A 27,897-nucleotide genomic window follows, 5' to 3' on the forward strand; every position below is an offset into this window, starting at 1 on the left:
ATAGCTCGTGTTTTCAACAGTGTCATTGTTGTAAGTGTTACATGTAGTCATCACAAAACTGGTGCCCTTTGAACAGGAGCATGAAAAAACAAAAAATAAAAATAGCCCAACCAACAATCTATTTCAGAATACCATATACACACGTTGACTACATATGGATTCCTTTACAATGCCCAACAAGTAAAAAGTCTAGTCATTTAAAAGAAGGAAAAAAATGCCATGGTAGTTTGAAGATGACCTAACATCAAATAACAGTCTGGTCGTCAGCGGAAGATTGAATAAAAAAAAATTAAAATTAAATAAAAATAAAAGATTTGCTGGTATTTAGAACAATGGTTACATCTCAATAGTGGGAGGTGTAACACAGAATAAATCAGTTTTTTTTTTGCATATTTTTGGTTTCCAGCCAAGAGAACGATAGTAGCCCAAAAACATCTCTTCATGGACTAGGCTGTATAAACCGTGTAGTTGTGTAATGGACTTGTGAGTTGGACTCGCTCAAGTTTCGGTGGCAGTTTTGGCAGTAGGTCATTGGGCCCAGAGTACAGCTCAGAGAATAGGCGCTTACGAGCCGCATTGCACAGCGGAGAACATATTAAAAAGGTTTAAAGTGTTTAGTTGGGCCTAACCGTGCCAATGTGATGGTGCCGACTGCCACAGCACACCATGAGATACCATAAACCGTACTCAACCTGATGAGGTTTTTAGTAGTTGTAACTGTATCCTTCACAATGACTATCCGTAGTAATGACATCTTATTAATGCGAAATGTGCGACATTTCAGAAAGACGGAGAAATAGAACTATCTACACAAGAAGATGCACAGAGATCTGCATGTACTCACAAGAGCTCTGTACTCCCACACTACATAACATGGACTCCAAAAGGAGTGGAATCATTAGTGGGGAAAGGAAGGAAACGGTGAGACCTTTTCTTAATAATTGTAATGGCGCTGGCAAGGCTGGTGGACAATGACCCTGTTGTGCTTGACCTGGCGTGAATGGCATCCTCGAATGCGATTTTGGCGTTTAAGGCTCTTTCGGTTAAGAAGAGTTTTTTCCATTTGCTGCTTTGACAGTTTAGAGAATTGAATTGTCTTCTTTATCGGGTCCAGACGGGTTGTGCGGGCAGCAAGAGTAGCAACGTAACAGTGTACATGGGGAGTAACGCTTGTATGACCCGGATCCAACCTGAAAAACATAGAAAAATTAATAAATGATGGTAATATCCATTCAAAATAAACTACACAAAGTTGCCTCTTAAAGGGGTACTCCGCTGCTCAGCGTTTGGAGCAAACTGTTCGGAACGCTGGAGCCGGGAGCTCGTGATGGCATAGCCCCGCCACCTCATGATGTCATGCCCTGCCCCCTAAATGCAAGTCTATGGGAGGGGGCGTGATGTTTGTCACGCCCCCTCCCATAGACTTGCATTGAGGGGGGGGGGGTGACGTTGTGAGGGGGCGGGGCTATGATGTCACAAGCTCCCAGCGCCAGCTCCAGCGTTCGGAACAGTTTTCCAAACGCTGAGCAGCGGAGTACCCCTTTAAGGTTTATCCTCTGCAGAGAATTGTTTTCTGTAGGAGAGTCAGGACCATGATCTGAGCATGCCCACTGGAGCAGCATGTGACCTCTCCACCAAGATCTTTTGCAGCTTTGCTCACTTCCCTGCCTGATGTCTGTTTAGTACTATCCTGATGACATGGCTATGGGGCAACCTGAAGCAAATCACTGGCCTCCGTAGTAGACAGCGCGAGACCACTGAGGCCAGTGACTGGCTGCAATGTGGTCAGAACAGAGAGAACCAGAGAGGCGGCACTTTAAAGGAGTAGTCAAGTGGTGACCTAGTGGTGAAAAACTTATCCCCTATCCTAAGGATAGGGAATAAGTTTGAGATCGCGGGGGGTCCGACCGCTGGGGCCCCCTGCAATCTCCTCTACGGAGCCCCGACAGCCCGTGGGAAGGGGGCGTTTCGACCTCGCCGACATGCCCCCTCAATACAACTCTATGGCAGAGCCGAAGCGCTGCCTTCGTCAATCTCCGGCTCTGCCATAGAGATGTATTGAAGGGGGCGTGTCGGCCGCACTTCGTGCGGGGGTCGACACCCGCTATCTGGCCGGAGAGCCTGGCCCCCGTACAGAGAGATCGCAGGGGGCCCCAGCGGTCGGACCCCCCGCGATCTCAAACTTATCCCCTATCCTTAGGATAGGGGATAAGTTTTTCACCACTGGACTACCCCTTTAAGTTTATTTTAAATAACTTTAAAGGGATTCTCCAATAAATCTTTTGCAAACAGCTATAAAAAATAAATAGACTCACCTTACTAATGCCCTGCTGCTCCTGTGTAGATTTTACTGGTCCCCACCATTCCCTTTTTTGATACAGTCCCAGAAAAGTTGTGTCCCCCTCAACATGCAGGGGTATTGACACGTCACTTCTACAGCATGCGATTGGCTGCAGCGGTCACGTGCCAACAGACCATGTCATCACTGCTGAATGGTTAACAGAAACCAGCCCCTGCTGAAAGCAAGGACGTATTGGCTCAGGTGTGTCACAGGATACCATTATCAGCTATTTTAAATAGATTTCTTAGGACTGGAAAATCCCTTTAAACTCTCTGAACTGAGTAATTAATGTCTTATTAGTATTGAAGCAACACACGTTGAGCAAACCAGTTTTTGTTCACTAAGCGGCAGTGTCAGACTAAGGTGCCAAGGGCCTAATAAAGGAATGGATTATGGGAGCTCACCCCAGAGTTACTGTACATGAAAATATATTTTCAGTTTCATGTACAGAGCTGGGCGGTATGAGCAAAAACGTGTATCACAGTATTTTTGTAAGTGATGGCGGTTCCACGGTATTTAACGGTATTCCCCCCGCCCCCCCCCCCCCATGTGTCCTGGGCGCTGCTTCTCTTCCAACACCCCCTCCTCAATGAATTATCAGCTGCGCTGTCCCCACATCATGTCACCTGCAAGCACTCCTCTGCTCATCCTCCTGAGTTGCGGGCCGCCAGCGCTAGAAATCTGTACTGTACTATAACATTTCCCAGGCTGCAAAAAAAAAAAAAAAAAAAAACAAACTTTAACTAACCTGCCTACGTTCCCCTGTTGCTCTGGTACCGTCTTCACTGTACTGCGCTGCAGTCCTCTTGCTTTTTCCTTGGGACGGGAAAATCATCGCTGCGGCCGGTGATAGGCTGAGCGCACTGTCATGTATGAAGCCGGCCTGCTCCTGCGCCTGCTACATGACAGTGGGCTCAGCCTATCAGCAGCCGAGGTGGGACATTGCTGCGGCTGGTGATAGGCTGACGGCTCTGTGACGTTCCCATCCCAAGGACCGCAGCGGAGGACCGTAAGGCCGGTAACGGGGGAAAGTCGGAAGGTGAGTTAAAGTTTATTTTGTTTATTTTTGTAGCCCGGGCAACGTTATTTGTAGTACAGTACAGATTTCTAGCACCGGCGGCCTGTTACTCATAGGAGGATGAGCAGAGGAGCGCTTGCGGGTGACATGATGTGGAGACCGATGTGGGGACAGCACAGCTGATAATTCATTGGGGGGGCGGAAGTAAAGCAGAACAGCGCTCGCGGGTCATGTTACATAGTTAGTATGGTTGAAAAAAGACATACGTCCATCAAGTCCAACCAGGGAATTGAAGGGAAGGGTGTAAGGGGATAAGGGAAAGGGATGTAGTTTTATAATTCTGCAAAAGCATTAATGTTATTTTGTTCCAGGAATGTATCTAACCCTGTTTTAAAGCTGTTAATTGTTCCTGCTGTGACCAGTTCCTGAGGTAGACTGTTCCATAAATTCACAGTCCTCACGGTAAAGAAGGCGTGTCGCCCCTTGAGACTAAACTTTTTTCTTCTCCAGATGGAGGGAGTGCCCCCTCGTCCTTTGGGGGGTTTAACCTGGAACAGTTTTTCTCCATATTTTTTGTATGGGCCATTTATATACTTATATACGTTTATCATATCCCCCCTTAAACGTCTCTTCTCAAGACTAAACAATTGTAACTCCTTTAATCGCTCCTCATAGCTAAGATGTTCCATGCCCCATATTAGTTTAGTCGCGCGTTTCTGCACCCTTTCCAACTCCGCAGTGTCCCTTTCATGAACAGGCGACCAAAACTGTACAGCATATTCCAGGTGAGGCCGTACCAATGCTTTATAAAGGGGGAGTATTATGTCCCTGTCCCTTGAGTCCATGCCTCTTTTTATACATGACAATATCCTGCCGGCTTTGGAAGCAGCAGCCTGACATTGCATGCTAGGGGTCACATATGATTAGGTCCCCAATATGGGGACAGCGCACTGCGGTGGATAATTCACTAATTCGAGGGGGGGAGGGGCCCAACCGGTATTCCGTATGGGCAAAATTAATATCGTGCAGGAACAAAAAAAAAAATCTGTATTCGGTATGAACCTGTATACTGCCCAGCACTATTCATGTACATAGAGGCACAGTGGCAATGACCATGTAATCGCCATAATGTAATAGTAAGTTATGATGTGCTTGTTCTCTAGGGCCCTTGTGGCACTGTTATATATGTTTTCTTCCTTCTAGGGGCATTTCTGTATTATTTTTCTATCAACAGAGCCATTTGGGGGGGGGGGGGGGTTGTTTTTTCGGTGGATCAGTTGTACTTTATATGGTATAATGAACAATGCCATTCAAAGTTATGGAGGTATGTTTGGGTAAGGAAAGCAAGAAGCTGCATGTGATAGGTTAAGTACAGTGCGTATGGCGTCAGGAGGGGCCAGGGGAGAAAGATTGTGGGTCTTTCTTCTACAGTGACACAGGACACAAGTGGCAAGATGACATCACATGATCTTGCCACTTACACTGCCAGTCACATAGACACAATGAGCCCACTGGAAGATTCACCTGCTCCCCTGTGGGTCAGACTGAGCCTGTCAAGCTGTATCCAACCTCAGGGACCCCCTGCAATCTTTACAACAGGGACCCAAATCTCCCATGGTAATGGAGTGTCTGGTCACGTGTGTGTGAGAGAGCCAAGTACAGCACTCTACTACCTCCAGTGCTTCCACAGACAATGAACAGAGCAGCGCCATGCAAAGGCGAATTGACACCCTATTTAAAGAAGCAACACGTGCCCCCATTCTTGAGATTTTGAGGTGATAATCCTGTGGATAAATAATGTTTTTAATTGGAAAACCCCTTTAAGTTACAGTCCCCAACTGCAGTTGCCAAGAGTGGACTAAACTGTGCACAGATGTAGTGGCCATTGTGGTCATGGAGATAAAATAAGGGTATTACCTCCAACATTGTGTGACCATTGAACACTCACATTTGTGCGTTCAACTGTACCCTTAAAGTCTCTGAACTTGTAACCTCTCAACTGATATCAAAAGATATTAAGAACTGTTTTGGGGAGCAACAGACCCCAAAAAAGGAGTTTCTGTGAAAAAACAAACAAAAAAAAAAAAACAGAAAACAACTTACCGTGAAGAACTTGAGTTGTGGATATTGGAGTCACATGTCCTTGTCTGCTTGCTGCAAAGATTGTTCACAGCATAGACAGACATGCTTGGGTGTTCAATGAGAAGGTTCTCCAGTGGGCTGGTCTCCACCTCTATTGAGGTCAACTCTCCAGCCGTAAAACAAGGCGGTGGAGTAACAAACCAACTCTCCTCCAAAGGGCATGGATCGAAATGGACGTAGTAAGAGTGACTTATATCTTCAAACTGTTCAAAGGCACCTGGTGCGTAATTCAAGATGGGCTCTTCAGTTGCATAATCGATTTCTTCAAAGGTTGAGGCTTCTTCTGGTGTTTTAGTGCATTTATTAACTTTAACGGAAAAGAAAGGAGATTAAAATAAAATAAAAATTACTCTAGAGCAGTGTTTCCCAAGCCCAGTCCTCCAGTGCCCATATCAGGTCAGGATTCCCTCAGTGCATTAGGCATTACCACAAGTGTTCTCTGTATGGGATATCCCCAAATCATGACCTGCTGGGGTTACTTGAGGACTGCACTTAGGAAACACTGCTCTAGGATACAAAAAGTACAAATATTCTCGAAATATTTGTTGACTAAGGGCTTGTTCTACAATTAAATATAACATTGTAATGAAAATGATTAAAAAAACAAAATAATCTGTCTATATTTTAGGTACTATGGCGCCCCCTAGTGTTCTTTTCATTCCTTTCAGTATATCCACCTAATGAAATGTTTTCCAACCAGTGTGCCTCCAACTGTTGGGCAGCTAAAACTACAACTCCCAGCATCTTCGGACAGCCTCCAGCTGTTGTAGTTTTTCAACAATGGTTGGGAAATATTGACCTAAGGTGTCCAGTGCTGATGAGAATAAGCTGCTTACAATGCACCGATTATTATTATCAATTGCCGGAATCTCTCTGCCAGCAATGTACAAGAGGATCTGGGAAGTGAAACTGAGCTACTGAGCATGTGTGACCAGCAGGGGGCCCCATAACAAGTATGTAAATGCAATATCTAGGCCAGTGTTTTCAAACCAGTGTTCCTCCAGCTGTTGCAAAACTAAGATTCCCAGCAAGCCCGGACAGTTGAGAGTTGTAGTTTTGCAACAGCTGGAGGCACAGTGGTTAGGAAACATTCTTATTTGTGTGATCTAAAACAATAAAAATTAAAAAGGATTCATGCAGCAACTCCAGACATGTCAAAAGTTGACAAGTTGGGAAGTTATAAGCTGTAAAGTCCACCACAGCGCCCTCGACTCCCAGGCCGGCCAGCAAATCTGACCTTTTCTTTGCTTCATAGAGTTCTGTAACTAAAAGGTCGGATTTAATTGACAGAGGGAAAGTGAGGCGAGCATTGCAATGCACAAACCCAATTTATAACGGGCAATCGAAACAGGACTCAGCAGCGAGACCCGGTGCGATCTAAACTTTTGACATGTCTGAAACTGCTCCATGAAAATGTTTTACTTTAACCTTTTAGATCACACATAACAGAACAGTTTTATTTTTCCCTCAACAAAGCCATATGAGGGCTTGTTTCTTGCAGGACAAGTTGTACTTTCATAAGTCACTATTTTGAGGTTCATATATTTTATTGGTTAATATTTTTTTTTGCTGGTCAAATGGAAAAAATACAATCTTGTTATTCATTTTTAGTTTTTTACATTAATGCCGTTCACCATACATTAAAGAGTACCTGTCATCAACAAAAACTTTTAATATGTTGTTCATAATCATTAATGAAGACATATTGCAATATATCTTCATTAAAAAATATTAATATTTATACCAGTTTTTTCATTTTATACTTTTGGCCACTAGGGGTCTCTTTTCCATGCCTGGTCTGCAGGCAGCTTCCTATGCTTTTCATAGTAAGTGTACAGCTTTTAGGACTAATGCTGAAAGGGCTCTGGTCCTTCCACAGGAAGTTCAGTACTCTCAGCTCAGGACTCGCTCCCAGCCTGGAGCAGCACTGTGAGCTACAAGCCTGCACATGCCTCTCATATAACAGAGGCCAGTCACCTCCCCCTCCCCTGTGTTCTCCCTGCCCCTCACCACACGTTATCTTATACATTGTATTATCTCACTGCACTCCCTGCTCTGTGCCCCCCCCCCCCCCCCCCCCGACATTCATCTTAATTACTGCCTCTGTAATTGCTCCCACCGCCCCTGGTTCTCAGCATTGACTTTTTAGTGCAGAGAGAGAGAGAGACACAGAGGCTGCCGTCCCTCCCCTGTACTTAGTCTGTATGCACTGCACACTGTGTGTGCTATTGGCTGTCTGGGCATGCTGGGAGTTGTAGTTTTGCAACAGCTGGAGGTACCCTGGTTGGGAAACACTGCTGCAGAGGGAGAGCAGCATACAGGAAGACTGGCAGAAGCAGAGTCCCGGCCAGGCTTCATGTGACATTATGCCTGCCGGGACCCGCCTCCTTCCACCCCTCAGAAAGACAGTGCTCCTGAGCTAATGAAGAGGGATTATAAAAAAAATAAAAAATAAAATAAAAAAAAACAGGTATTTCCACAGCGTTTTAAACCTCAATAAACACAGGGATAGGCATGGTTAGAGTAAGGGACAGATTGGGAAGGGGATCAGGGAAAGTTTAGTTGATGACAGGTACTCTTTAAAGAAAAAAACAATATAGCTTTATTCTGTGGGTGAGTACGATTACAGTGACAACAAATTAATAAAAGGTTTTTTTTTGGGGGGGAGGGTTACTACACAGTAGAAGCATTTAAAAAAAAATCATAATAATAAGAGTAATAATAATAATAATAAGTGTCATCACAAGATCAATAAGATCAGTAGTGATGAGGTGGCAGTCACACATGCACAGTCTGCAATACTGCTGTTTTCAAGATCACTGTGGGCCCAACTGCTGGACATTCTACACATATCTTGTTTATAGGGGACTAGCTGAATACCCGGTATTGCCCGTATCCCGACCTCCTATCCCGACCCCTAATATGTGTACCAGTTATTGAAATATCTCCAGCCGTACAGAAGTTATGTGAGAATATACATTTCCCATTGATTTGCATGGGACTTTAAACAAAAACCCCAACACTCACAAATGGGGGTAGTTAAGGGTTAAATTAACTTTCCTATATTTTAAGTGGACATATAAGTAACGTGACCAAGTATTATCGAAATATCTCCAGCCGTTTGGAAGTTATGCAGTAACATATATTTCCCATTGACGTGTATGGGACTTTAAACATAAGCCCCGCCCCTGGCAAATGGGGGTGAGTAAGGGTTAAATCATCTATCCTATGTTTGTTGTTGACATATAAGTAACATGTGTGCCAAGTTTCATGTTAATATCTTTAGCCGTTTGGACACATACATTCACACACGCTGAGTTTTATATACCGGTATATATATATATATATATATATATATACATATATATACACACACCAGATACAGGCGCAGCACTCCAACAAAATAAGTGATTTAATATCTCATGTCAGCATGGCTCTCCTGGAGCCTTTTTCAAGCATAGTGATACATCTTTTATCTTGGATGGACTCTGATCAAGTCCTTTGGGACGCTGGCACCAATTTTTTGGTTGGACTGGATAAGTAGTGCTGCTTTATTTTGGGAATATATATTAGTAATGTTGGTGGCACAACCCTTATGGGACAAGCCACTGAGTCTGGGAAATCATGGAAGCAGCCACGCTATTGTCCACCTAGGGACCCCTCCATTATGCTTGGTGGGGTCCCCAGGTGTCAGATGCCCATAGGCCACACATTGGGGAAAAATATATAGACCTAAGGAAATCCAATATGAGACTAGGTTTGCATTTATTTGCTGTTCTGATTAATCTGTCATAATTGGCCTCTTCTATAAAATTACCAATCTCAATAGCCAGGAATATTGTTCTTAGTTGTAAACAAATAAAAAAAAAAAAAAAATAAATAAAAAAAAACAGGTTTTACGATGCTAGATGATGTCTTATGCCAAAGATATTATCTTTCTGACATAAAGGTTATCCCTATTTTAGATCCGAGATCCATTAAAAATAGTAATGCTGTTGTCTATGGAAAGTATTTGCTGCTGGCAGTGGGCAAAATCAGGATTAGGGTAGGTTCTCACCACACAGGTTCATTTATTTTATTATAGTGGAAAGTTTAACAGAAACACATGTGATACAGAGCTATATGGAGGGGAGATATATATATATATATATATATATATATATATATATATATATACACACACACACACACAATATATATGTCAGAATGGGTTGCCTCTCTTGCTGATAAAGGAGAGTCCCAGGCAGCGTACATCTCTCTAAGATATAGATATACCTTAAAGGGGTGCTCCGGTGGAATATTTTATTTTTAATTAAATGAACTGATGCCAGAAGGTTAAACAGATTTGTAAATTACTTCTATTAAAAAAAATCTTAATCCTTCCAATACTTACCGTATTTTTCGTCCTATAGGACGCACCGGCGTATAAGACGAACCCAATTTAGAGGTGCAAAATCTAAAAAAAATAAAGATTTTGAACCCAATAGTGGTCTTCAACCTGCGGACCTCCAGATGTTGCAAAACTACAACTCCCAGCATGCCCCGACAGCCGTTGGCTGGGAGTTGTAGTTTTGCAACATCTGGAGGTCCGCAGATTGAAGATCACTGCATAAGAGGTAATACTCACGTGTCCCCGCCGCTCCGGACCCGTCACCGCTGCCCTGGATGTCGCTCCATCGCTGTCGCCGTGTCCCCGTCGCTCCGGAACGTCTCTGCTGCCGGCCGGGTATCCTCGCTCTCCGTCGCCGTCATCAGGTCGTTACGCACGCCGACGCACGTACGCGACGACGTGATGACAAGGAAGGAGAGCGCCGGCCATACAGGGGATCCCTGAACGGAGAAGACACAGAGGAGGCAGGTAAGGTCCCTCCCGGTGTCCTGTAAGCACTAACCCAGCTATTCAGTCGGGCTGTTCGGGACCGCCGCGCTGAAATCGCCGCGGTGAGCCGAACATCCCGACTAAACAGCCGGGTTAGTGTCACTTTCCCTTCAGAAGCGGCAGTCAGCTTTGATCGCCGCGTCTGAAGGGTTAATACAGGGCATCACCGCGATCGGTGATGTCCTGTATTAGCCGCGGGTCCCGGCCATTGATGGCCGCAGGGACCTCCGCGATAGGTGTGTATTCGCTGTATAAGACGCACCGACTTTTTCCCCCCAGTTTTGGGGAAGAAAAAGTGCGTCTTATACGGCGAAAAAATACGGTATTAGCGGCTGAATACTACAGAGGAAATTATTTTCTTTAGGGATTTATTTTCTGTCTGACCACAGTGCTCTCTGCTGACACCTCCGTCCATTTTAGGAACAGTCCAGAGCAGGAGAGGTTTGCTATGAGGATTTTCTCCTTCTCTGGACAGTTCCTGACATGGACAAAGGTGTCAACAGAGAGCACTGTGGTCAGACAGAAAATAAATCCCAAAAGAAAAGAATTTCCTCTGTAGTATACAGCAGCTGATAAGTACTGGAAGGATTAAGCATTTTTAATAGAAGTCATTTACATATCAGTTTAACTTTCTGGCACCAGATGATTTAAAAAATAAATAAATTATAAAAATAACTTCCACCAGAGTACCCCTTTAACAGGACATATGGACAGGGAATAATCCTTTAACATGGTAAAATATGGTCTTTAGTGCAGTGTTTTTCAACCTTTTTGGTGCAAAGGCACACTTTTTTTATGAAAAAAAAAAAAAATCACGAGGCACACCACCATTAGAAAATGTTAATTTTTTTTTAACTCTGTGCCTATATCAGTATTTCCCAACCAGTGTGCCTCCAACTGTTGCAAAACTACAACTCCCAGTGTGCCCGGACAGCCTTTGGCTGTCCGGGCATGCTGGGAATTGTAGTTTTGCAACAGCTGGAGGCACATTGGCCTATATTGACTATATATAAAGTAATATACAAATAAAGTAATAAACAAATTCCTATGCACACTGCATATATCTTATCTTGCATATATCTTATTTTCCCCCACATTAGGTTGGCAGTATAGTTACCCCCACATTAGGTTGGCAGTATAGTTACCCCCACATTAGGTTGGCAGTATAGTTACCCCCACATTAGGTTGGCAGTATAGTTACCCCCACATTAGGTTGGCAGTATAGTCCCCCCACATTAGGTTGGCAGTATAGTCCCCCCACATTAGGTCCAGTATAGTCCCCCCACATTAGGCCCAGTATAGTCCCCCCACATTAAGTCCAGTATAGTCCCCCCACATTAGGTGCAGTATAGTTCCCCCACAGACATACAGCCTTCAGCCATACAGTGTATTACTGAAGGCTGTATGCCTGTATACTGCCCCACTTCGGTGTTCCGAGCACAGCTCCTCCGGTCCAGCTATAGCAGTAGGTCCCGGGACCGGAGAAGCGGTGCTCGGAACACCGAAGGAGACGCGCCGCTGGTAACACTTACCAAGTTCACAGCGCGAGTCCTCCTCGCTGCTCCTGTCCTCCGCGATTGTTGCTATGGGCGCACGCATGGGACGTCAGTGACGTCCCTGCATGCGCTACCTCCCGGCGGTCCCCGCGTTTTTAAAGTAAACGTTTACTTTTTAAAGTAAAGCAACTTTCGGAACACAGAGATGTCTTGCGGCAAAAACACCCGGCGGGTTTTTTTTCCCACGGCACACCTTACACTAGGTCACGGCACACCAGTGTGCCGCGGCACTGTGGTTGAAAAACACTGCTTTAGTGGATGTAAGCCTGTTCATAGAACATTATATAAATCCCAACAGGATCACTTACCAGTGGGTGGGTGAAAATGCATCAGTCGTTCCATTACAAAATCTGAGGGTCCTATTACACAAGTTCTGAGGTGCCCATACACATAGATTTTCTTAGAGACTGGAGAAGTACCTTAAAAGGGGTATGTGAGGGATATTCAAGGTTTTCTTTTTCTTAATCCTTTGAGTCCATGATGACAAGTTATAATACTGTGTAACATGCTTCTATTACCTCGGTCTGTCGCTTTATTCTGTTTTCATGCACAGGACCCACACCCGGAGGTGCTATAGAACTATATACACTATATTCTCTGACATTTCCCAGCATTTCATGCAGCCAGAGACAATGGGGCAGATTTATCAAAACCTGTGCAGAGGAAAAGTTGCCCATAGCAACCAATCAGATCGCTTCTTTCATTTTTAACAAGGCCTCTGCAAAATGAAAGAAGAGATCTGATTGGTTGCTATGGGCAACTTTTCCTCTGAACAGGTTTTGATAAATCTCCCCCAATATGTCATAAATCACATGGTCCACAGGGGACACGGCTATGCTGCAGTAAGTGGGTGGATAGCAGGGTGGAAAGGATTTACTGAAGTAATGCCATTTACTCACCCAGTGCAGCATAGCCATACTCCATGGGGACCATATTATGTCGTGTAATATATTGGCATCATGGGCAAAAAAGGCTGGAGAAAATAAATAAATAAATAAAAAAACACCTGGAATACACCTTTTATGGGTATCATGACTCTCCCACTGCACATGATTTTGAGGGTAAAATGGTATTTTGGATATCAATGTCTGATCCTTTTGTTCTAAAAAGAAATAAAAGGGCATCTGGCAGCAGCTTACTACCCTCTCGTCTTCTGAGAACACATGGACGCTCAGTCAAGTATGTATGTGCTCAGGGAAAACAGGAAGAATAGCTTTCAGCCAAAATAGTGTCAGCTACTAAAAGCCTATGGTTACCTTTATTCACATTCTTACCGATAAAGTCTACCACAATCCATTCATCATCCTCTTTTTCGCTGAGTTCCGGCTTCTGGTCTAAGACACTGCCGACATCTCCTAAAAACATGCTGTTGAGCTTTTGGAACATTTCAAGAAAAAAAGCAGGGTCTTCTCCTGCCAGTCCTTCAGAGGGCACAGTGATGGCTCAGGGTAAGCAGGGTGGCACAGGCAGTGATAAAGTGCATATATAAGGTCCCAGCTCCGAGGTTCACAGGAAAGGTCTCAGGGTTGTAGAACAGCTGAAATATATAAAATGGGAGATTAACAAATCACAAAACTTCTATTATTTAAAGATTCTACAAAACTCACTAAGAACCTCAAACAATCACTATATCCTGTTGGCAGCAGAGATAAAGGGTCCATTTCAGACTGTGCTATAGACCCCTAACCTCACGGGCTTGTTCTTTTGTCATTGAAGGAAGCAGCCTGCACACTTCTTGTGTTACGGCCCCTCACATGAAGTCATCACAAAGTGTATAGAGGAGCAGAATATTATTAAAGGAAGTGGCAGAAGAGACGAGTAAGGACATTTTTTTTAAAACTGATTCGTATGGAGGTTTACGAAAACATTTCTAGGACATAGTATATAGAAGACAAGTGGCACTCACCAAGAACGATAATTCTTTAAATCATCAATCAGGTGCATACACCATAAAACAGGGAGTAAGGCTGGGTTCACATCACGTTTTAGGCAATACAGGACCGCATACGGCTGGGGGAGCTAAAACCGGGCGCTCCCGTATCCCTGCCGTATGTGGCTCGTATGTAATGTATTTCAATGAGCCGATCGAAGTGAAACGCTGACTCCAGTCGGCTCATTTTTACCCTGTATGTGGTTTTCCCACTGGACCTAAAACTGTGGTAAAGTACCCCTTTAATCTTGGGATAGCCGCTTTAAGGGTAGGGTCACACGTAATGGATCTGCAGCGTATTTTACACTGCAGATCTGCCGGTGACCCATCACATTTTGTGCCGCCAGCGGTTGCCACCCCTATTCCCCCGCCTCGCTCCACCCCTGGCCTGCTCGCAGCTGCAATCCGCCGCTACAAGCAGCCACACATGGGGCCTGCGAGTCGGAGAGTGCACTCTGACATCGCGGTGCAGTGTACTCAGACATCGCGGCTGCTCCGCAATGTCAGAGTGCACTGGCCAACTCGCAGGCTCTCTGTGTGGCTGCTCATAGCAGCAGATTGGCCAGGGGCGGAGCGAGGCGGGGGAATAGGGGTGGCAACAGCTGGAGGCACAAAATGGGTCAGGTCACAGGCAGATTTGCAGTGTAAAATACGCTACGGATCTGTTACATGTGACCCTACCCTAAGGGTGTTTTCAAATGTACAGTATCCTGTGCATATTTCAAGCTGCATATTTTATGCTTTGTTTAATCATTTAGTTTAATCTGCAGCTTCAATTCCGAAAGTAAACTATCTGCCTGGAGTGCAGATTGCACAAGTATAGACTGAATAGAGTCCCGACATCTCTTTATTTCACAATAGTTGGCACATATAAAACAAAACAAAAAAATTTAAGAGAATATCCGGGAATATAAAAACAAACATAATTTCCTCCAAAAACAGCACCAACCCTGTCCTCGGGCTGTGTGCAGTACGACAACTTAGAGTTGGGGTGGAGTTGTAATACCAAACACAACCAGAGGACAGGTGTGGTGCTGTTTTTTGGAAGAAATTAGCTCTGTTTCTTATATTCATGGATAACTTACCTGGCATACGTCATAAAAGCAATGCTGCATAAGTGCCGCAGCATTACTTGCCGCTTTCTGATTGATTGATATAAAGCACACTGAGCCCTGTCTCTAAATCCCACACCATACAGCAGCACTTGAAGGGGTATTCCTATCTCCTTAATCATGTCTCTATATATATATAGAACATGGCTGCATAAACAGGTTTGCCATTGGCTTTGTTTAGCAAACTTGCCTGGTTCTGTAGATATCTCTCTTGTTGACAACTGGTTGCCTTGGATCTCATCCACCAGCTCTGCTTTAGACCAAGTGACGTCACTACCTGTGGCCAAAGCTCTGGAGCGCGTACATCAGGCTCCCTGCTCTGGCTTATCTCAGCCCATTCATGTTGTCTGATAGCTGCGGGCATAGTACTTTAGCTTGCGAGCTGTTGGACACAAACGCAAAGGACCTGCCTCTGACCACAGCCCATCCACCAGCAATCCAAGAAGTGAGAGAGGGACAGCAGTAGCAGGGAGAGGTAATAAGCCAGATGAGAGGATCCCTATAAGAAGCTTGGTTACGCCAAGGTTATTGCAAACCCATCAACACTAGCAAACGTATGTTTGATATGTTTATCCTGTCACTTAGCTGACTATGTTTGCAGCTCATATCATAAGTACGAGCCGACAGATTCCCTTTAAATCAATGTAGTTCTGAATACAATGCAAGGTTATCCATTAATCCCAGTGCCCACTGCATTAGAATACTCAGAATCAGAAGTCATACGACAAGACATAACAGTGTACACACCACCACAGTTATCACAAGCCAAGGTCCATCCCTTCTAGAACACCTTGTTCCCTTCAATGCAAGAACATTACTAGAACAATGACTGAGCAGGAGGATTAAATTGGCCGTGGAGATCAACCTCCTATTCTGGCAACTTTTCCAGCTGCTATTGTGTATGTAACTGGGACCTGTATGTAATAGGGCTGCCAGAATAATGAGTAGCTATCTGATGCAGATTACTCAAACAGAAAAAGGGGAAGCCAAGTTACTTATGGTACCCATACACCTTCAATAGGTTTTTGCTAGGGCTGCATGATTTGGGGGAAAAGGTGCGATTGCGATTATAGAAGTAAATATTGCGATTTCAGGTGCGATTGCGATTATAGAAGTAAATATTGCGATATAATAAGTTGTCAAAATCCCCAATTTCATGTCCAATCTTCCCTATTTCTATCCATCCCTCAATTTTACGTTTACCCCCCCCCCCTCATTTCACATTCCCCCTTCATTTCACGTCCACACACTCCCATTTCATGTCAATCCCCCCAATGTCACATTCCCCCCCCCCCCAAATTAATATTGTGCCAGGGCACAGGAAAAAAACAGAACCAAAAATTTTTTTACCTAGCCCCGGTTCCCCCGTAGGTCTGCCACAGATCCCGTTCTCCTCCATGCAGTGTGGTGTCTTATGGGACTTACAGGACCTTTTTGCTCAGCCAATCACTGGCCTGACACATGACACCACTGCGGGCACCAACTGGCTGAGCGGGAAAGGTCCTGGAACCACCTGCTTGTCGGGAGCACAGAGAAGATAACGGGACCGTACAGGGGAGAACAGGATCTGTGGCCGACCTACAGGGACCAGGGCTAGGTGAGCATCAGGTTTCTTTATGTTTTCCCCACACCCCTATTATAATTTAGGACAGTGTTTACCAACCAGAGGCCCTCCAGCTGTTGCAAAACTACAACTCCCAGCATGCTGGGAGTTGTAGTTTTGCAACAGCTAAATGCATCCTAGTTGGGAAGCACTGACTTAGCATTTGAATTTTGGCAGTGGCCCAGCCCCAGACCTGCTATGGTACCGACCTGCAGGTAATCACAAATTTTCTCGGGGTGTCCATTACGAAAATATCACAATTGGTGTATACGGGGCAGTCAACCAGAACAAGTCAGATGTTCACATACAACGTTCCTTATAAATGCTTGACTAGAGGCAAACAAGGACATTGCTACTACCTGGAAGGTGGACATTGGTTTTCAGGAAACTCCTGCCCTGAAACGTTTCTGTAGAGTTATATTAGGATCATGGCCACAGCCATAAATAGAACGGTATAAACAGGTTAAAAATAAGTCTACTCAACGTATGAAAAAGATTTATAAAGCCACAAAAACATACAAAATACAGGAACAGAGAAACAAAGACAGAACAAACATTCGAAAAAGTCTAAGGCTGGGTTCACATCACGTTATTCCCCATACGGGAGCGCACACGGCAGGGGGGAGCTAAAAGCTTGCGCTCCCGTGTCCCTGCCGTTTGTCATTCATTTCAATGAGCCGACCAGAGTGAACCGGTCGGCTCATTTTTCCCCCGTATATGGTTTTCTACCGGACCTAAAACCGTGGTCAATCCCGCATACGGGGAAAAATGAGCCAACCGGTTCACTCCGGTCAGCTCATTGAAATTAATTTTATACGGGACCGCATACGCAGGGATACGGGAGCGCAAGTTTTTTGCTCCCCCCCCAGCCATATGCGCTCCCGTATGGGGAAAAACGTGATGTGAACCCAGCCTAACTTAGCATATACAATCCACTTATCTCTAATCTTATAATAAGACAGCGTGCCCCAGGCTGCTATGAATTTACCCTTTAGGACACTTTTGTTCACATGGCAGAATTTCCACGTGGAATTCTGCAGGAATATTCCACTCCGAAATTCCGCTGCAGCAGAGTCCCATTGATTTCAATGAGATTCTGCTGCACCGTGCACACAGCGGAAATCCTGATTCAATGTTTCTGCGGATTCCGCTCGAAAACGCATTGCTGTCTATGAAGACTGTGCATTTCCAATCGTTCCTAGTGCCTCCGAATCAAGCAAATGTGAAGAAAGTCCGCCTGTTCTCCGGGCAGACAGTCTGCACATTATGGGCCGTGGGACCATAGTCCTAAAGGATTACTAGAATTTAAAGGGGCACTCCCGTGGAAAACTTTTTTGTGTTTTAATATCAACTGGTGCCAGAAAGTTAAACAGAATTGTAAATTACTTCTATTAAAAAATCTTAATCTTTCCAGTCCTTATTAGCTGCTGAATCCTACAGAGGAAATTATTTTCTTTTTGGAACACAGAGCTCTCTGCTGACATCATGACCACAGTGCTCTCTGCTGACATCTTTGTCCATTTTAAGAACTGTCCAGAGTAGGAGAAAATCCCCATAGCAAACATATGCTGCTCTGGACAGTTCCTAAAATGGACAGAGATGTCAGCAGAGAGCACTGTGCTCGTGATGTCAGCAGAGAGCTCTGTGTTCCAAAAAGAAAACCATTTCCTCTGTAGTATTCAGCAGCTAATAAGTACTGGAAAGATTAAGATTTTTTAATAGAAGTAATTTACATATCTGTTTAACTTTCTGGCACCAGTTGATTTAAAAAAAATATATATATATATTATTTTAAACCGATTTTGGCCTCAAGGACACCGAGACCGCAGGGAGGATAACAGGATCTATGGTTGACCTACAGGGACCAGGGCTGGGTGAGCATCAGGTTTCTTATGTTTTCCCCAGGCCCTTGTTATAATTTAGGAAGGTGTTTTCCAACCAGGGTGCCACCAGCTGTTGCAAAACTACTACTCCCAGCATGCCCGGACAGCAGAAGGCTGTCCGGGCATGCTGGGAGTTGTAGTTTTGCAAGAGCTGAATGCAACCTGGTTGGGAAGCACTGACTTAGCATTTGAATTTCAGCAGCGGCCCAGCGTGACCATCACCCTAAAGGATTACTAGTATTTAAAGGGGTACTCCGGTGAAAACTTTTTCTTCTTTTAAATCAACTGGTGGCAGAAAGTTATACATATTTGTAAATTACTTCTATTAAAAAATCTTTATCCTTCCTGTACTTACTAGCTGCTGAATACTACAGAGGAAATTCTTTTCTTTTTGGAATGCTCTGATGACATCACGAGCACAGTTCTCACTGCTTATAATAATATTAACACTTTATTTATTGTTGTCCTTAGTGGGATTTGAACCCAAGCCCCCAGCACTGCAAGGCAGCAGTGCTAACCACTGAGCCACCATGCTGCCCTTAGCATACATCTGCTATGCATGGTTGCTAAAATGGACAGAGATGTCAGCAGAGAGCACTGTGCTCGTGATGTCATCAGTGTTCCAAAAAGAAAGGAATTTCCTCTGTAGCATTCGGCAGCTAATAAGTACTGGAAGGATTAAGATTTTTTAATAGAAGTAATTTACAAATATGTTTAACTTTCTGCCACCAGTTGATTTAAAAGAAAAAAGGTTTTCACCGGAGTACCCCTTTAAACAGATTTTGGCCTCAAGGACACAGGGAGATTTATCAAAACCTGTCCAGAGGAAAAGTTGCCCATAGCAACCAATCGGATTGCTTCTTTCATTTTTAACAAGGGCTCTGAAAAATTAAAGAAGTGATCTGATTTGCTGCTATGCGCAACTGGGCAACTTTTCCTTTGCACAGGATTTGATAAATCTCCCCCGGGCACTGTGTTTCCTCCTCCTCGCCTTACCTCTTATTTTTCCATTCACAGACCCATATGGAACTTGTATTTTGCCACGATCAATTGTACTTTGTATGTATGGCAAAACCTAAAAAATATTATTTATGGGGGGAAAAAATTGAAAATTGAAAAGCAATTCTGACATTTTATAAAAAAATGTTTTTTTTTTGGGGGGGGGGGCACATCTATGAGGGATGACAACATCCGCGCAGTCTTAGCACCAACTGATTCTGTCAGTACTTGGAAGCTCCCTGAGTGTGAACCTAGCCTAAGGATCTGAGTGAGGTTGGGTACACACCACATTTTTGCAATACAGTTCCCGTATACGTTTTCAAATAAAAAAATCGTATGGAACCGCACTGAAAACCGTATGCCAAACGATGCATCAGGTTGTGTCCGTTTTGCACCCTGTACAGTTTTGTCAGTTTTTTTCCTGTACCCAAAACCGTAGCCTACCACGGTTTTTGGTCCAGGTGAAAAACCATATTAAAAACGTATTTTTTTAACATGGGAGTCAATGGGAACTGTACAGAACTGTATGTGCGTACGGTTCCATACGGTTTTGGACATTGCACTATTCTTTTTCTTGGAATTTCAATCAAACAAGTGAAACTTTATTCATAATGGAGCGAAAAGTTAATAACTTTATCTTAAAAAAAACGGATGCGACCGGACATCATTCTTCGAACCATATAAGGATTCAAATCTGTACAAACGTTTTAATACAGTTTAGTCAGGTTTTGAGGAATTTTTTTTATTTTATTTTTTTATATTAAAAACCTGATACGGGAACTGTATTGCAAAAACATGGTGTGAACCCGGCCTGACTTTGACAAGGGTGAGTTGGTATGGCTAGAGGACAAGGACAGAGCATCTCTAATACATTGGTTAGTGGCTTACACATTGATGGGGTTACGGGTCCCCCAAGGCTCATTGCTGCACGTGACTAGCATGCCAAGTGCAAGATTACAGATCTTTCAATGGGATTCTGCTGCAGCATGCACACTGTGGAAATCCCGATTTCGGCATCCGCAGAAAAAATGATCAGGTTCACTGTCTCTGCGGATTCCGCTAGGAAATGCATTGCCGTCTACTGAGACAGCGCATTTCAGAGCAGTCCTAGTGCCGGCGAAACATGCACTCCGCATGCACTCCGCACTTAGGCAATCAATCCAAAAGAAATGCACTCGTGCAACAGTATACATGTTCTCAATTCCAATATTTTACTTCATCCGCATGTTCTCATACAAAAACTTTAAATACGGGAACAGTATCAGCAGAAAATGTTGTATTCACCCAAGTGTTCATCGCTGATCAGGGTTACGGCATTGAATACAAGTCTTTCGCTCCAGCCGGAGCTTTCATGCATGTCGTTCACCCAGCTTTCCTTCCGGAAAACGTTATGCATGAAAGCTCTGGCTGGAGTAAATTACTTCTATTAAAAAATCTTAATCCTTCCTGTACTTATTAGCTGCTGAATACTACAGTGTAAATTATTTTCCTTTGAAACACAGAGCTGTCTGCTGAATCACGACCACAGTGCTCTCTGCTGACATCTCTGTCCATTTTTTAGGAACTGTCCAGGGTAAAAGGAAATCCCCATAGCAAACATATGCTGTTCTGGACAGTTCATAAAATGGACAGAGATGTCAGCAGAGAGCACTGCGCTCGTGATGTCAGCAGAGAGCTCTGTGTTTCAAAAAGAAAATAATTTCCGCTGTAGTATTCAGCAGCTAATAAGTACAGGAAGGATTAAGATTTTTTAATAGAAGTAATTTACAAATCTGTTTAACTTTCTGGCAACTGTTGATAAAAAAAAAATAAAAAAATAAAAAAGTTTTTCACCGGAGTACCCCTTTAAACGCCGAAGCCCCGCCCGTGCCAGTTACATGAAGATTTCAAGAGATAATAAAACTACAATTGCAGGAGAACGGCGGCGCAGATCCGGACAAGGTAGGGCTCATTTTAATCAGCGTCTCCCACACTATCCACCAGTACCTGTGGATAGTGCGGGAGAAAACAAGCAACAGTTTACCTTTAAAGGGGTAGTCCAGTGGTGAACAACTTATCCCCTATCCTAAGGATAGGGGATCTCCTGTACGGAGCCCCGACAGCCCGCGGGAAGGGGGCGTGTCGACCTACGCACGAAGCGGCAGCCAACACGCCCCCTCAATACAACTCTATGGCAGAGCCGAAGCGCTGCCTTCGGCAATCTCCGGCTCTGCCATTGAGATGTATTGAGGGGGTGTGTCGGCCGCCGCTTCGTGCGGAGGTCGACACCCGCTATCTGGCCAGAGAGCCTGGGCCCCATACAGAGAGATCGCAGGGGGCCCCAGCGGTCGGACCCCCGCGATCTCAAACTTATCCCCTATCCTTAGCATAGGGGATAAGTTTTTCACCACTGGACTACCCCTTTAACTTTCTGGAGCCAATTGATTTATATATATATATATATATATATATATATTATATATATATATATAAAAAACATTTTTTTTTCCAGGATAACCCCCTTAGAAAGGAAGACAAAAAACGCAGTGTAAACCCACCCTAACAAAACAATGCTGTGGTTGACTGGTGTCAAACATGAACTTGCTCATATATCCCATGTAGATTATAACTGGGCCCTTGAGTGCTGATATTGGGGGCCAAGGCTTGCAAAGAGGAGAGACTGTAAAAAAAGATTGTAAAAATGCAGCATAAACAGATTGGGGATGTACATAGTTACATATGTGTCTTACATACGTCTAAATGTATACTGGGGCTAGGTAGAGCATTCACTTATGGCCCTCAGGGCATGCTGGGAGTTGTAGTTATGCAACAGCTGGAGAGACACAGGTTGGGGATCACTGACATTCAGACTCAAATATTAAAAAGGAGGAAAGACAGAGCTGCAAGCTACGTCACAAGAAGTACAAACATTTGTCAGTGACAATAACAACCTGCTTCTCTGTCACCAAGAACAAGCTGTTCACCTATGTGTCACAGCGAGTACAAGGAAAATGGATCGAGCAAAAAAAAAAAAAAAAAACTGTGGACCTCAAGCTGTTGCAAAACTACAACTCCCAGCATGCCCGGACAGCCAACGGCTGTCCGGGCATGCTGGAAGTTGTAGTTTTGCAACAGCTGGAGGCCCACAGTTTGGAGACCACTGTCCTAAAATGAAGACACAATACAAAAAACTTTAAACCACTGTAAAAAGTCAGGTGAAATCTAACTTTTATTCTTATCAATAAATAAATGTATAAATAAACATAAAAGAAATTAAAATAAAAAAATTTGTCACAAATCTTTAAAGGTGGAAAACATATTTTTATTATTTAGTTTTTTTTTGTTTTGTTTTTGTTTTTTTTAATCAACTGGTGCCAGAAAGTTAAACAGATTTGTAAATTACTTCTATTTAAAAATCTTAATCCTTCCAGTACTTATCAGCTGCTGTAAACCACAGAGGAAGAAGTTCTTTTCTTTTTGAGTTTCCTTTCTGTCTGACCACAGTGCTCTTTGCTGACACCTCTGTTTCCACTGTAGTACCCCTTTAAAGCGCAATTTTCACGAGTTTTAAAGGACATCTATAGTGCAAAATAACTTATCCCCTATCCAAAGGGGGGGGGTCCGAGCGCTGGGTCCCCCCGCGATCTTCGGTACTGGGCCGCGACAATATACAGGAAAGGGGGTGTTCCATCCCCGCATGACGCGGCGGCCGACACGCCCCCTCCATGAATCCCATAGAGATACATGGAGGAGGAGTGTCTGCCGTGGCTTTCTGCTAGGGACGAAACTTCACTTCCGGCAGACTACCGCGCCCCCGTCCAGGAGATCCCGGGGGGCCCCAGTGCTCAGACTGCCCGCGATCTATAACTTATCCCCTATCCTTTGGATAGGGGATAAGTTATTTTGCGCTGGAGTACTCCTTTAACCCCCCCATACACCAGCCTCAGCTTGACAAAGTTGTTATAAATACCAGTTAAATCAAACCTTTTGCTGCTTTCTAATGATGCTAAAAAATGTTTTTAACGATAGTCAGCAACAGTCGCATAGGTGTGGATATGCCCGCAGCCGCCACGTCTATCCCCTGTATGTCAGTGCTGGGGACGCTGTGTGATTGGTCCACAGTACAGATGAGCGAACTTACAGTAAATTCGATTCCTCACGAACTTCTCGGCTCGGCAGTTGATGACTTATCCTGCATAAATTAGTTCAGCTTTCAGGTGCTCCGGTGGGCTGGAAAAGGTGGATACATTCCTAGGAAAGAGTCTCCTAGGACTGTATCCACCTTTTCCAGCCCACCGGAGCACCTGAAAGCTGAACTAATTTATGCAGGATAAAGTCATCAACTGCCGAGCCGAGAAGTTTGTGACGAATCGAATTTACTGTAAGTTCGCTCATCTCTAGTCCACAGATCCCAGCACTGAGAGCCCTTATTACTGTACTGTAGAAGAATAAACGGCGCCCGTTCATCTATATACTCCGGTGATGCGGGCAGCCAGCACTTACAGCCAGCACTAGGTCTCTTTCTGCTAGTACTTTCTCCCTATAGCCCAATGCGCGGTGTAATGCTGTAGCGGAATGATCTGGCCGCCCGGTCTCATCTACTGCTGTGATGCAATGCGGACGGCCAGATCATTCCGCTACAGCATTACACCGCGCATTGGGCTATAGGGAGAAAGTACTAGCAGAAAGAGAGCTTGTGCTGGCTGCCCGCATCACCGGAGTATATAGATGAACGGGCGCCGTTTATTCTTCTACAGTACAGTAATAAGGGCTCTCAGTGCTGGGACCTGTGGATCAATCACACAGCGTCCCCAGCACTGACATACAGGGGATAGACGTGGCGGCTGCGGGCATATCCACGCCTATCCGACTGTTGCTGACTATCATTAAAAACATTTTTTAGCATCATTAAAGCTGCTAGAAAGCAGCAAAAGGTAAAGGTTATTTCTAACAATTTTGTCAAGCTGAGGCTGGTGTATGGGGGTTAAAACTCGTGACAGTTGCGCTTTAAGCAATCACTTTTTTGTGCGCAAAAAAATAAAAAAAAAAGTGTTCTCTTTTGTGCAAAAGAAAAAAAAACAATTTAAAGCCTTACAACTTATTTTAATTTTTTTTTAATGTATTTAAAATGTATTATTTTTTTTTAACCCCTTAACGACCACGGACGTATATTTACTTCTGTGGCCGGCTCCCGATCTGTGAAGCGCGCTCAGAAGCTGAAGTGGATTGCGGCATCTAAAATGGGAGAAATCAATACCGGCTAGCTCAGCGGAACTGTTCGGGACCGCCGTGGTGAGTCCCGAACAGTTGAGGACAGCGGGAGGCTCCTATGGGGCTATAACATTGCAAAAAAAAAAAAAAAAGTTCATAAATGTCATTTAGCCCCTTCCCTAATAGAAGTTTGAATCACCCCCCATTTCCCATTTAAAAAATAAAAAAAAAACTGTAAAAACAAACATATGTGGTATCGCCGCGTGCCAAAATGTCTGAACTATAAAAATATATTGTAAATTAAACCACACGGTCAATGGCGTACACTTAAGAAAATTCCAACGTCCAAAATAGCGTATTTTGGTTCACTTTTTATACCATAAAAAACATTTTTTTTTAAATGAAAAAGCGATCAAAAAGTCTGATCAAAACAAAAGTGGAGCAGATAAAAACTTCAGATCACGGCGCAAAATAAGAGCCCTCATACCGCCCCATACGCAGAAAAAAAAAAAAAAAAAGTTATAGGGGTCAGAGAAGGACAATATTAAACGTGTACATTTTCCTGCATGTAGTTATGATTTTTTCCAGAAGTACAACAAAATCAAACCGATGCAAGTAGGGTATCATTTTAACTAGAGATGAGCGAACTTACAGTAAATTCGATTCGTCACGAACTTCTCGGCTCGGCAGTTGATTACTTTACCTGCATAAATTAGTTCAGCTTTCCGGTGGGCTGGAAAAGGTGGATACAGTCCTAGGAAAGAGTCTCAATGGTCTGTATCCACCTTTTCCAGCCCACCGGAGCACCTGAAAGCTGAACTAATTTATGCAGGAAAAGTCAGCAACCGCTGAGTCGAGAAGTTCGTGACGAATCGAATTTACTGTAAGTTCGCTCATCTCTAATATCAACCGTATGGACCTACAGCATAAAGATAAGGTGTAATTTTTACCTAAAAGTGTACTGCGTAGAAATGGAGGCCCCCAAAAATTACAAAATGGCGTTTTTTCTTCAATTTTGTCGCACAATTATTTTTTTCCCCGTTTAGCCGTAGATTTTTGGGTAAAATGACTGACGTCATTACAAAGTAGAATTGGTGGCGCAAAAAATAAGCCATAATATGGATTTTTAGGAGCAAAAATGAAAGGGTCTTGGCATTTTGACAAAAATAAATAAATGTTTATTTAGGTAACTTGTGGTTAACCTGCCTGAGTACATTTAGTGTTTTCTCCCAGTTTTTCCAGGAACAAAGCCAAAAGAATCCATCAGCCCAGTGCCAAGAAAACAAGTGCTTCCAGCATTTTAACATTTTCTCTGTAAATAGGCAAAGTACTTACGACTGTAATACAATCCCCACTACCTGCTTCTGGACTACAAGGTCCAGCAGGTCATCGTCTTTAGGAAGCAGACCAAGACAGGACAAAACTGATAATTGTGCGGTGGCGCCCAGGTTTTTGGCAGCCCTTTCCAATAAGGTTTGACCATTTTTGAAAATAAATAAATAAATCAGTTTTCCTTACCTCCGCCTCCTGCCCTGATCCCCTGTTCTGCCTGCGGTCAGCGCTCCAGTCTTACACGAGCAGCGGACCTCAGGTGACCGCCTCAGTCAGTCAGCAGAGTCCACGGTGACGCTCTGCACTCAAGAGTACGGAGCATCAGCACTGAGGCCGCTGATTGGCTGCAGCAATCATGTGACATCCGATGCTGAACACCGGAGGCAAAACAGGGGATCAATGGGGTACGGAGGCAAGTCTAACATTTATTTAAAGATGAGAGGACACTTATGACTGTGACACACAGGGGAGTGAGGGTACGGTAATGACTGTGGCACACAGGGGGTGGGGAGAGGAGGGAACAGTAATGACTGTGATATACATGGGGCAGAGAAGGGGACAGTAATGACTGACACACAGGAAAAATGAGAGGAATATAATGACTGACACACAGGGAGAAGGGGACAGCAATGACTGACAGAGGGAGGAGATGAAGGGACAGTAATGACAGACAGGAAGGAGATGAGGGGACAGTAATGACTGTGACACAGAGGGGAGATGAGGGGACAGTAATGACTGACACAGAGGGGAGATGAGGGGACAGTAATCACTGACACAGAGGGGAGAGGAGGGGACAGTAATGACTGTGACACACAGTGAGGAGATGAGGGGACAGTAATGACCGACACAGAGGGGAGATGAGGGGACAGTAATGACTGACAGTCTCAGGAGAGGAGGGGACAGTAATGAATGTGACACAGAGGGGAGATGAGGGGACAGTAATGAATGTGACACAGAGGGGAGATGAGGGGACAGTAATGACTGACAGTCTCAGGAGAGGAGGGGACAGTAATGACTGACAGTGAGGAGACAGTAATGACTGAGTGAGGAGATGAGGGGACAGTAATGACTGACACACAGAGGGGAGATGAGGGGACAGTTGTGACAAACACAGACAAGGGAGATTAAGAAAAAGTAGAGACAGACACACATAAGGGGAAATGAGGGGACAATAATAACTGACACACAGGTGGGAGATGAAGGGACAGAAATCATTGACCATATGACGTCACATTACGTGCATTACTCTGGCTCCTAGACTCCAGTCCTGGACTAGGACCCCATGGCTTACAGATCATCAGTAAGAACTGCAGAATAGATAACACAGAAGATCCTCGAACCTGTTGTCACCTACAGAACTGCACCAGGGGTCAAATTTTGGCAGACGAGGCTTAGGCGTGGACGTCACTGCTGAGAACACATGACGTCACCAGTTAAAGGACGCACCATAGGCAGGAGGCTGCAGTAGGGGGCGGAGCCCTGGTATAAACCACTCAATCCCAAAACGACATGGACGTCACACAAAGGAAAGGGGCCGCTACCAGCGGAGAGAAAACAACAGCGAGGGCGAGCGTTATCCGCACCGGCGTATATTACATAAAACGCTCAAACGTCGCTAACGTTCTAAAACGTAAACGTTCCATAACGCTCCGGCCAACGTTCCATCCCGAGTTCTCTGTCACAACACCGGAGAAAGTTTTTTTTGTTTTTTTTTCCAGCGCGCGCCGGTATTTACTTACTCGTTACCGCGTCCAGTGACGTTACTGAGGTAGTTGTGGGCACCTGTCAGCGGTTTGTCAGCGGCTTCAGGTGTGTACAGGGACACAGCTATGTGCGCTTCTCTTCCGTTTGCTTTCTGCCTCCCAACTGAAGCTTTTGTTGTTGTACAACTCAGTTTGCAAACAGCTGATCG

At 44.3% G+C, this 27,897-nt stretch overlaps 1 protein-coding gene across 4 annotated transcripts; it reads right to left on the reverse strand.

The window, feature by feature from the left end:
* On the reverse strand, positions 1–27,897 carry TP53INP1 (tumor protein p53 inducible nuclear protein 1). 4 transcript variants are annotated; one of them, XM_056522476.1, is made up of 5 exons: positions 27,725–27,897; positions 22,001–22,122; positions 13,211–13,473; positions 5,463–5,808; positions 1–1,190 (listed from the first exon to the last, which is right to left on the reverse strand). In XM_056522476.1, exons 3-5 carry the CDS (start codon positions 13,320–13,322, stop codon positions 935–937), a joined length of 714 nt encoding a protein of 237 aa, XP_056378451.1. In that variant the 5' UTR covers positions 13,323–13,473; positions 22,001–22,122; positions 27,725–27,897; the 3' UTR covers positions 1–934. The 4 variants fall into 4 exon arrangements, with proteins under 4 accessions (XP_056378451.1, XP_056378453.1, XP_056378449.1 ...); XM_056522478.1 differs by lacking the exon at positions 27,725–27,897 and adding an exon at positions 27,326–27,676; XM_056522474.1 differs by lacking the exon at positions 22,001–22,122.

The sequence above is a fragment of the Hyla sarda genome, chromosome 5, assembly GCF_029499605.1.
Source record: "Hyla sarda isolate aHylSar1 chromosome 5, aHylSar1.hap1, whole genome shotgun sequence".
In the NCBI taxonomy this organism is placed as follows: Eukaryota; Metazoa; Chordata; class Amphibia; order Anura; family Hylidae; genus Hyla; species Hyla sarda.